At 41.1% G+C, this 10,923-nt stretch overlaps 2 protein-coding genes across 2 annotated transcripts in view; one reads left to right on the forward strand and one right to left on the reverse strand.

Moving 5' to 3' along the window:
* Positions 1–5,602, reverse strand: part of LOC118432310 (guanine nucleotide exchange C9orf72-like) — an 11,259-nt gene extending 5,657 nt beyond the window's left edge. The window contains exons 1-6 of the mRNA XM_035843850.1: positions 5,085–5,602; positions 3,850–3,948; positions 3,136–3,197; positions 2,571–2,643; positions 1,943–2,062; positions 985–1,175 (exon numbers count right to left, since the gene is read on the reverse strand). Coding sequence (XP_035699743.1) covers positions 985–1,175; positions 1,943–2,062; positions 2,571–2,643; positions 3,136–3,197; positions 3,850–3,948; positions 5,085–5,570 — 1,031 coding nt within the window. The 5' untranslated portion in view covers positions 5,571–5,602. The remainder of the gene's footprint in view (positions 1–984; positions 1,176–1,942; positions 2,063–2,570; positions 2,644–3,135; positions 3,198–3,849; positions 3,949–5,084) is intronic.
* Positions 5,603–6,313: 711 nt separating this feature from the next.
* On the forward strand, positions 6,314–10,679 carry LOC118431904 (deoxyhypusine hydroxylase-like). The gene is made up of 5 exons (XM_035843335.1): positions 6,314–6,605; positions 7,295–7,403; positions 8,358–8,434; positions 9,006–9,252; positions 9,965–10,679. The coding sequence occupies exons 1-5, from the start codon at positions 6,432–6,434 to the stop codon at positions 10,297–10,299; spliced, it is 942 nt and encodes a 313-aa protein (XP_035699228.1). The 5' UTR covers positions 6,314–6,431; the 3' UTR covers positions 10,300–10,679.
* The last annotated feature ends 244 nt before the right edge of the window (positions 10,680–10,923 follow it).

Genomic DNA, 10,923 nt, shown 5'->3' on the forward strand with positions numbered 1-10,923 from the left:
CATCGGGGACCAATAAGGCGACAATTGTTATGAACTTATGACCTTAGAATTTGTCTGTTCACACACACATGCACACACATGCACACACATGCACACACACACACAAACACTGTACTGTTGCATTTTGAATGAATAAATAAATAAATACATGGAATGCTTATCAGGGTGGGTTGTTGACTTAAACTTTTAACTAGGTTAAAATTCCTAGCAGACCCCAATCTGTGCCCTCCAAGAAAAACGCACTGTACACCTACATGTCTTTCCTTAATGAAAATGAGTATAATACACTTTGCAATTGGTTATAATGTCGAGATGCCTTCATGGACAGCACATTAAGTCAAAAGTCAGGTATTTGAAGGCAACCATACCTCTTAAGACCCCATGACATGCATGTTATAGTAGGGTTCCTTCCTAGTGTTAGTAGATGAAACTCTAGAGTCTTCTGAGCTTTTCTAGGAAAAAATTCCGAGGGGGGAGCTTTGCAAGGGAGCGGAGCAACCGAGCTGAGGTAGACTATTTGACATTCAGTTTTCTAGCTAGGACCAATCAAATAACTTCTGGCACTGGTCACTGATATTGGGCAATAACTGTCCAGTTGTGAGCTTTTCGCACCCTTGCTTATCATGTAAATATCGTGAACTAAAACCAAGCAGGCATTATTGTTCGTCCTTGCACTGTGGCAGACAATAGGTGCAAAATATTCTTCCCAGCCCCTCGCGAGCCACCAGTTTAGTCTTTATTATTTATTCTGCATCTGAAAGAACCAACTTCATGGGCATTGACTTCCCTAGAAATCGAGGAGTAGTTCATGTCATTCATCGTTGAGCGGCCCCTCCCCCCTTTTCCCTTCTTTAGAAAAAAAGCCCTGATTATGACTTACACAGCTTGTGTCTACTGTAAAAATCCATACTTAACTGGTGAGTAACACCTAAGGGCCGTTTCTCAGCTATAAGCAAACAAACAAACAAATAGGTAATGTCTCACATGTCTGGCAGCGGATTCTCCTCGCCATCTGTGTACATCTGTAACGTGAGGATCTCGTGGCGTTGGGCGGAATGTACGTGAAATGGCGGCGTCTGTCGAACCTCAGCGTTAGTGAGGTTAATTAGGGAGGTCGGGTAGCGACTGGTTAACACATCAAACATGGGCAGGTCCAGTCCAGCACTTTTCTTGTCCTATTGTGAATAAGATGATTAATGAACAACTGTCAGTAATATCACTCCATGTGGCCATCCACCATCCCTTAATCTTATCTATGACACAATGTCCTATCTCCATTAATACTATCTCTGGCAGCCCTCCCTCCATCCATACCTCTTTCCTTCCTCCTCTCTCCATCACTCCAATATCACTATACCTCATCTCTCCATCACTACTTCTCTCTCCCTCTATTCCTTTCTCCCATCCCATCACTTCAACCTCCCTCCCATAATCAATTCTTTCTCTCTCCATTAGTCTCTCTCCCTTCTGTTCCATCACTCCCTCCTCTCTCCATCACTTCTCCCTTAATTCATCCTTCATCACTCCCACCCCTCTTTATCACTCCCTTTTGCCCCTTCCTGCTTTATCCTTGCTCCATCACTCCCTTTCTCCCTCCCTCCTCCTTCTATCCCTCTCTCCTTTCTCCATCAGATGCCCCTTTCTGCCCCTTCTATCCCTTCTCCCTCTTTCTTTCCCTTTCCCATTCCAAAATTCTCCACCATAATCCATTCTCTGTACATTAGTCCCTCTCCCTTCTTCCATTTTGTTCCACTATTCCTTCCTCTCTCCATTTCTCCTCCCTTCCTCCACAGTCACATCTCTCTTCATCACTCCCTTCCTCCCTAGTTCTTTCCTTCATCAGATGCTCTTTTCCATCCCTTCTTTCTTCCTTCCCTCACTGCTCAATTCTCCCCTCCTTCCTCCAATACTCTCTCTCCCCCTCCATCCTTTCCACACATACCTCTATGATTCCTTGTAGAAAGAGATCAGCTTCATACTGGTGTGGAGTTGCACTTTTTACACAGACACGGGATCTCTGTCTTTCTGTGGGACTCAGGAAAGCCGCAAGGGTGTGGATCACCTAGTCAATGAAAAAAATGTATCTTCTGAGTTTAGGCCACACTATGATGATTATCTCTAACTAAGTCTTAATGGAGTTGAACATAAGACAAACCAAGCACATGAAAGAATGGACTCGATGTTTAGTCCTGTGGTTTAGTGTGGCCTTATAGTACAGTTAATTCCTTAACCTGCATTGATGCTTGTAGTAGTTTAAGTACTAGTTTTAGAAAATATTACATATAACTGTAAAATCTTTAAAAAAAAAATGCTCATTAACATTTCAAATTTAAAGTATGTAAGAAGTCCAAAATATCAGTTCACAAAGTGAGGAAGTTGTGAAATATTCAGAATTATCATTCTCAAACTTAGAATATAAATGTAACAACAGGAAGAAAAAAACTCTGAACAACAAAAAGGATTTTGTAAATTTTCTTCTAACATACCATCCAAAGCACTCATATTCCCGATTGAACTTTGTACCTTTGTCAAATTTGCAAGTACATATTATGTTAGGTATGAAAACCTACCTTGTTGATGATTTTGTCAGACTTGCCATACACCACTGAGCAGCCCAGTGTTTGGAGATGGGATATGATGGCCCTATGGAAACAAATTAAAGGAGACCTTTTATTTTGCATTTGGCATCCATATATGTTTTGTATCACATGTGATGTTTAGAGTAGTAAGTGGCAAAAGAAAAAAGAGGGAAGTTAGATCAGAGATGTGTGGGTAGAGGTCCTTATGCCAACTTTAAGACATTGTCAAAATCTATAATGAGAACTGTCTTTATATTTCAACCTAAAAGAAGTGAAGATCTGACAGAACTATTTCAGCGGTGCAAGTTGACCTGCACATTTCAGGGCATTGTCCTTTTTTTTTTCTTTTTTTTTTTTTCCTTCTCTCTCACACAACATTACAGGGTGTCACCTCCAAAGTAATAGTCATAAATGATTCTAAATTTGGTAAATATTGATTTTATATTTGGCTTTATACATAAAATGAAATGTGAATTGTACATCTTACTTCTTTGTGAGGTTCAAAACTTACTGATCCCCCCATGTACTTATCATCAATAATTGAAATAATTATTACCTTCTAAGGAAACCCTCCTCTACCATCCTTTCTTTGCCTGATGCAAACACAGACTCGGATAACTGTAAGCCAATGAGAATGTGATGTTAGGTGAATACAGGTACAACAGATGTCTAGGTCCAGAATGGTACCAGGTACAGAAATAGCAGATGCGGGGTCTAGGTATACAGCTCTAGACATGAGGGCCAAACTTCAAATGATCAGACAGGTGTCAGCACTAAGCTTTTCACCATCCATGGTGCAGAGTTTTAAGCAAACTGGTGCAATTTAAGTATTCTCCAAGCAGATCCTACAATGGCATAAGATAGTGCTACTAAACTGTGTAGTCAGCCGAAAGGTGTCTATTTGCCTTGTAGATGCGAAACACTCCTAAGCCGGCTTCACTCCTCTGCCAGCTTTTGATACTATCTTAATTGCTACCGTATCATCTGCTTGGAGATTACAATCTAAGGTATATTTTAAAGTTGAAAAAATTACTGTCAGAGAGGTCACTGTTGAAGACAGACCTACGGTGATAACTTCCCTTTTATGCTTGTCAGAGCATTTGCTCCCCACCTTTATCTTAAGTACAGGGTGTCCATGCCTAGCTGAAAGCCTGGGTCACCGAATATTCAGCTGAGAGGAAATAGGAAGTGCGCAAAGCTAGTCTAAGAATAGGTTTGTTATCAGACTAGTAATGATTGCAAGTAATTTAGAGAAACAATATATACTCACATCCATAGAAGGGTTGAGAGAGTCCCTCTGTAGAGACAAGATGAGCTGGACGAACTGTCGTAGACTGGCGGACAGGCACGTTAGAACGTCACCATCACTCTAAACAGGTACAAGGAACGACATGTCAACATTCAGTGGCAAACTACTATATGTAATCAACTGGCACACTCGTCAATGAAGGTTAAGACATCCAGGTAATAAAATACGCCAAAAAGCAGTTACTCAAGCAACTGGATATGATTTTGGAAACGGTCAGACGTTTCAACTGGCATCCACCAGTTTTCGTCAGTGACACTGAAGTGATCTGGAAGAAACAGTACTAACTACTTTTTGGTGCAACTGGCACACAATTTCCAAGACTTGCTATAGCTGTCTTTAGTAAGCCACTATGAGTTAATGCAGAAAATGTTGGTGGTTTTATGTTTGCTGTTTTTGTGGTGCCCGCTTCACTCAGACTCAAAACCACCCCGAACATGTACATTATACAGTGTGATACTACCATAACACTACACATGTACATGGCACTACTGCAAACTCAAAACCACAGTGAACGTTCATTTTTTCTGCTACCATGAAATTAAATCCCAGCGAACATAAATGCATCTTACAGTAATCATTTCAGTGTAATGGTAATGGTGAGGAAGCAATTGTAGCAACCAATCTGGAATGATGTGGAAGGAAGTCTTGGCGCTTCCACAGATAGAACATATTGAAAATGTACTGCAAAATGTTTGAATTATGAGGGTACCCATATAAGAGGACTAAATTCTTTTGACGTCACATGAAATTCAAGGATTTTTTGGGTCATAGCAACATTTTTTTCATATTATTTGATTAGACATTGTTCCACTTATAAATACTACCATGTTGACGTTTTAGAATTGAAATAAGAATTGAATAACACTGTGGTTGGAACATATGATTAGAAAATTGTAACGCTAGTTCACCTTTATCTGAGGGGTAACCTTTATCCGCTGTTTAAAAGAAAAATGGGTTTTTCAGGATGTCAATGCGACGGACAGAAGTTTTAAATAGGTAAGTACTAGTAGCTGTGTTTTGAAATATTGCAATTTGTAACCACTGTCCATCCACCTGATATCCCTAAACACCCCCTGGTTTTAAAACAATTGGATATATACTAGTACTATATATAGTAGGTTACCCCACGGATAAAGGTGAACTAGCCTTATCATATAGGTGGTGTATATTTCTTTAAGGCACACCTCAAACCTTACCAGATTTTTTTCTAGGTTAAGCTGAAGTTGCATGATGATCTTAGTCAGCCTGGCTTCACATAGGTCATGCCACGGAAGGTACGCTTTCAACTTGGAAGATGGCAATATAACGGACAACGCGTACACACTCCTTCCCGCCTTCGCCCTTCCGGTAAAGATAAAAGAACTGGAGATGATGTTCTTGTCTGGGAGGATGTAGAATTTCGAGTCTACTGTTCCCGCGGTTTCTTCTTCGCCGCAACGACAGATCTCGCCGGACAGCGTGTGGTTGGAGATGTACGGTACGATACCGGAGGGTAGCGGTTCCTGGCACTGCGTACGCCACACGTGTTGCGTTCTGGGTCCGAGTATGTTGTCCCAGACGGAGAGTACGATAGCCTGGATGTTGGAGTTCTGGGTGTCGGGGATGTCCGACTCTGGGGGCAGGGGGCTCAGGGGAGAGAGGCTATCCTCGGGGGACTTATGGCCTGACTCTGGTGATGACATGGCTGATGATGTTGTTCTATCAAACCTTTAGGAGCCTGAGGCAAAAATTACTGTATGTTAGAATTTGGGCAAATCATGTGTAGTACATTAAAGTGTCATCAAACAAACCAACAAGTCTGATATTTATTAAAGAACAACAATTTTATATGTTATACTGAGTTGAGTTGAAATATCAAAATATAAGAAAATCATTTTCTTTTACATTGAATATAGTCATGCTAATGTCACCTATAATGCTTCAGGAAAAATATGCATACATGCACGTACGCACGCGGACACACACGCAAGCATTCATACACACAAACACACACACACACACACACACAGAACTGCAATCTCAAACACACTGACAGTATCAAAAGTACACACGTCATACACATAGAAGTACCATTAAACACACGTACACTCGCACACAGACGTACACGCAAACACATACGCACATACGAACACATTCACACGCAAACGAAATGCTGAAATAAAACTGTCTTACCTGTTTTACTTTTTCTACAACTATCTAAATCTGCCCTTTGACCTACAGTTAGAAGATACCACTTTACTTCTGACAAGGTTGAACACCAAATGGGTATCTTTTTGGTAGATTTAGAATAATCAAAGTACTTTTAATCCAATCTATTGAGAATATTGACGGTTTTCAACGCGTTATCTTACATGCTACGTCATAACAGTTTATTATACGTTTTGTAGCAAATGTATTTAAAATCTCCCCCGGATATAGGAGTGGATAGTTCCGTATCCGGTGCTGACACATGGGTGTCCCGAGCAGTTATAAAATCTGTCTATCCAAATTTGTGTCTTTCATAAGTCTTCAAAAATAACTTTTAATTCATCCTTTTCAATACAATGTCCGTCCAAGTCCAGCAGGACCATGTTGAGGAGGTAGGGCGGATGTTAGCGGACGGTTCGCGGCCGCTAACGGACAGATTCCGGGCTCTCTTCACGTTACGAAACCTCGGCGGCCGGGCGGCGGTAGACTGGATCTCCAAGGCTTTTGAGGACCCGTCGGCACTTTTAAAGGTACATTGTGTGCATTATGTAACATTTAAACCTTCATGTGAATGGTATATGGAACCATTTTTAAGCATACTTGCACCATATGTTGGTAATTCGGTATAATACTAAATAATTGTAAATAGAGCAATATCAAGCTGCAAAAGGTCTGCTGAGTTTCTGAAACCATCCCAAAAATTATAGAGCCTCCTGGTGTAAAGAACAACATACTGTACCTAGAATTCTCCAGGCACACTCTAAGCTAGTTGATCTAACTTTCTGTATTACATATTGTACCATGAAAGGTACACAAAGGGGAGCAAACGCAAAAAAAAAAAAGAAATATTCTTGCTACTTTTATTTTGTTCAACAAAAGTACTGACATTGACATTAATATGTGCCTTTTATAATTTTATTTCAGATGTCTAACAGTTAAACACAATACAAATACTATTCAAAGTAATGTAGTTGCCCCATTTTTAGTGAAACAAATGAATACACCTCGGCAGAATGTCAACAAAACAGCAGGTTTTGTATGATGCAATAATGTCAACTTTCAACTCCCTATTTATTTATTTGGTTCTCCAATTTGATAAGGTACATAGAGTCTAATTAGATGCATCATACAGATTTAAACCATACATATATACATAGAAAGGGTAATGAAATTGACTTCAGGACTTTTTTATTAAATCTTACAATTTGTACCTTTAAAGCACGAGCTGGCGTACTGTCTGGGGCAGATGCAGGACCCGTACGCCATCCCTGTACTCATCAGTGTGCTGAAGGATAAGGGACAGGAACCCATGGTGCGGCATGAGGCAGGTGGGTGTCAGATCAGTGAACGTCTTTCCTTCTCTCTCTCTTTCTACCTCTCTCTGCCTCCCCTCTCTCTCTTTCTCCCTTTCTCTCTCCCTCGCTTTCTCCCTCTCCCTGTCTCTCCCTCTCTCTCTCTCTCTCTCTCGCGCGCTGTCTCTCTATCTCTCTCTCTTGCTGTCTCTCACTCCTCTCTCTCTTGTGCATGCACTCTATCTCGGTCTCTTCCTGCCTTTTCTTCCATCTTCCCCCCTTCTGTCTCTCTTGCCTGTGCTCTCTATCCCTCTTTCTCTCTTCTCCCTGTCCCTCTCGCATGCTGTCTTGCTAGAAATCTTCCTATCCCTCTCTAGATCTCTTCCACTTTCTGCGACCCTCTCCCCCTCACTCTATCCTGTCTTTTTCTCTGTCCGCATCTGCCAGCTGTCCACCCTCTCTCTCATCCTCGTTCACTACTGTAATTCACTTTGTCTTCACGGTACCAAACTTTCACGGTCTGAGAAAATTTAACTTGTTCTCGGAACTAAATGTTCACTGTCGCGGCAAGTGCACATGAAAAAAGGCTGTGAATTATTTGTTATCAGTAATGATAAGTTCACGTTACAGTCGTCACCGTGAAAACCGTGAACATAAAAGTACAGTGAAAAAATCAGGACTTACAGTATTTCTGTTTGTGTATGTAAATGTGTATGTAAATCTAAATGTGTGTGTGTATGTGTGCATTTGTGTGTGTGTGATGCGTCACAGTGCATGAACATGTATTCCGGGATATACATATATGATTACCGTTTTACTATGTATGGCCTTGAAAAGCAATGGTACAATGTAATGTTTGCAACTTATGAACGCTATGGGGGACAGAGACGTTCGGAAGGAGAGAGTGGACCTGGTCCGGACAAGTAGCCCGCAACGATGACGCTGATGTATCCTTGATATCTTCATAAATGTTTGTGTTGTGTTGTCCAGGCGAGGCCCTGGGTGCCATTGGTTCTGCAGAAGTGCTGGATGTACTGGAAGAGTACACTAAGGACGACTCTGTAGAGGTAACACAACCACACTGCTTTACTGGTACCCTTATTGTTTCAAATTTTGTGTTTCCCAGGGTTGGCCTCAGCTCAAAGATATTGTAAGGGTTTGCATTCATCATTTTAAATGGTGACGTAAAGCAGTTGGCTGATGGAACTTCAGGCACAAGCATCCAAATCTCTGCAAAAAAATGACTTTATCCAGAAGAATAGGGGTGCCCCAATGTGCTTGGCTGAAGAAAAAAATGCAAACCACAGATATGATGCATTGCACTGTCACTACATAGCGACTTAATAAAGCATGTTATTTTCAGATGTGTCATGTCACATGTGTTACATATTTTTTACACTGTTACTAGTGTTAGTACAGATGACCCAGTGCCAACGTCATGTCAAACTCATGTGTCTATTAACTATAGCACTCTGGTTAGATATAGCTTCCATTGAGTGAAATTCCTTGAGTTGGAGAGCATTTATTTTTCCCATTATGGAAAGAAACAGCTCCATGATCATGAGCTTTTAATTTATGATATTACAATTTAACACCATTTTCTCTCTCCACCATAACCCCTCACCCCCAACAACTCAGGTTGCAGAGACCTGTCAGTTGTCCGTCCAGAGAATCCGTTGGTTGAACAGTAAGCAGTCACAGGAAGAGAACCTGGGGAACAACCCTTACTCGTCCGTGGACCCTGCTCCCCCCGCGCCAGAAATGGATGTGTCAGAGCTGAGGACGGTGTTGTTAGATGAGACCGTCCCGCTGTTTGTGAGGTACCGGGCCATGTTCACTCTCCGGAATAGGGGTGATCAGGACGCGGTACTAGCACTTGCTGAAGGTCAGTTTGAGCTCATGATCATGATGTAACCATAGATCAGTATCATTCTGCTTAATGCTAAATAAATGTATCTGTAAGGAAAAGTTGATTGTATTTTCCAAAGGCTTAAGGTCCCATTCATGAGTTCTTTCATTGGATTGAAAAGTAATTAAAAGCATGTGTCATAGGTCCAAAAATAATTCCATTAGGTTGGTAGGATATAGGAGAATTCTTGTACACAACCAGGATGTACTTACTTTGCTTACGTTTCCGTGTCTAGCAGACACCTTCCTCAGAGCTTCTGACTGGAGTTCTGCTTCTCCCCGCTCTAAGTAGCCTATGTAAGTGGCGCTTTTGGGATAGTGTTCTCACTGCTAAAGTCCCACCTACATCGGCTACATATAGCGGTGAGAAGCAGAACTCCAGTTAGAAACAGTAAGTAGCACTTAACCTGGTTGTGTACAAGAATTCTCCTATATCCTGTGTGTCAGAGCACATTTACCCTTTAAAAAAAATTTAGTTTTTACCTTAAGTCTTAAGGTTATTGGAAATTTTTCTCATAATGAGCTATTAGAAAGACTCGATGTCATAAGTTAAGACATCCTGAGTCTTTTCGAATAGCTCAACTCTGTGCTTTAGTGTTTTACTGAATGTATTAGCAAATTACACTGCCTTAATGTTGAATGCCTTTACTGTTTTCATACCTTACAAAGAATCTATTGCACCTTTGCAGGTCTAAAGTGCAGCAGCGCCCTTTTCCGACACGAGATCGCGTACGTTCTTGGCCAGATCCAGCACAACGCCTGCGTGCCCCAGCTCATCGAGGCGCTAGAACGGAAAGATGAGAATCCGATGGTCAGGCACGAGTGTGCGGAGGCATTGGGCGCTATCGCCGAAGATGCGTGCACGGACATACTACAGAAGTACGCTTCTGACCAAGAGAGGGTTGTACGAGAAAGCTGCGAAGTCGCTCTAGACATGTTGACTTACGAGAATAGCGAGCAGTTTCAATATGCAGACGGACTATCAAAAGTACACGCAGAAGGAAAGATCGAAAACGATGTCTGATACAAATTGATATTTACCTTGTTGTATTATTGTAGCCAGTTGGTAGACATTTATTAAATGAGACTGTTTTAATGTGTTTTAAGCACCTCCTTAAACACAGGACTCTCATTTTACGTCCCTTTGGAAAGATGGCGTAACTCCAACCAGGGAACCGCTTCTCGTATTAGAACCAGGTTCTCCCAGTTACTAACTGATTGAAACCAGGATGTCAACCGTTTTGCCCTGGCTGTATTTCTCTCTATGCAGCTGAATAAATCAAATCAGATCAAAATAAACTGTGTAGCTGCTACCATTTGAGCCGCAGGGACATCCTTCTATGTAATACGCTTTTAACATTAAAAAAGAAAATTGTAATTCATGTGACATTTTAGTGTACAGTGAATCTTGACATCTTTGTGGTTGTTGTTCTTGTTTTTTGTTATATTTCAGCCATACCATAGGTATGGTGAAATATATTGTATTCGTAATGTTTCTTTCTTTCTCCTGTCAAATCTTCAAATCGATTCAACTCCGTCGTTCCTAGACCGAATTACTTGAAATTTGCACAATGGTAGAGTGGGTCAATAACCAGGTGCTTTTTTCTCATTTTTTTTATATCTTCCTTTAAAATGATTTTATTCATGT

Source organism: Branchiostoma floridae, chromosome 15 (genome assembly GCF_000003815.2).
Source record: "Branchiostoma floridae strain S238N-H82 chromosome 15, Bfl_VNyyK, whole genome shotgun sequence".
Classification (NCBI taxonomy): Eukaryota; Metazoa; Chordata; class Leptocardii; order Amphioxiformes; family Branchiostomatidae; genus Branchiostoma; species Branchiostoma floridae.

Excerpts from the sequence above, each read along its gene's own strand:
- LOC118431904 (XM_035843335.1), top strand. The coding sequence starts at position 6,432 with ATGTCCGTCCAAGTCCAGCAGGACCATGTTGAGGAGGTAGGGCGGATG. Across the intron at positions 8,435-9,005 it reads CTAAGGACGACTCTGTAGAG|GTTGCAGAGACCTGTCAGTT; the intron begins GTAACACAACCA and ends CCAACAACTCAG. Across the intron at positions 9,253-9,964 it reads GGTACTAGCACTTGCTGAAG|GTCTAAAGTGCAGCAGCGCC; the intron begins GTCAGTTTGAGC and ends GCACCTTTGCAG.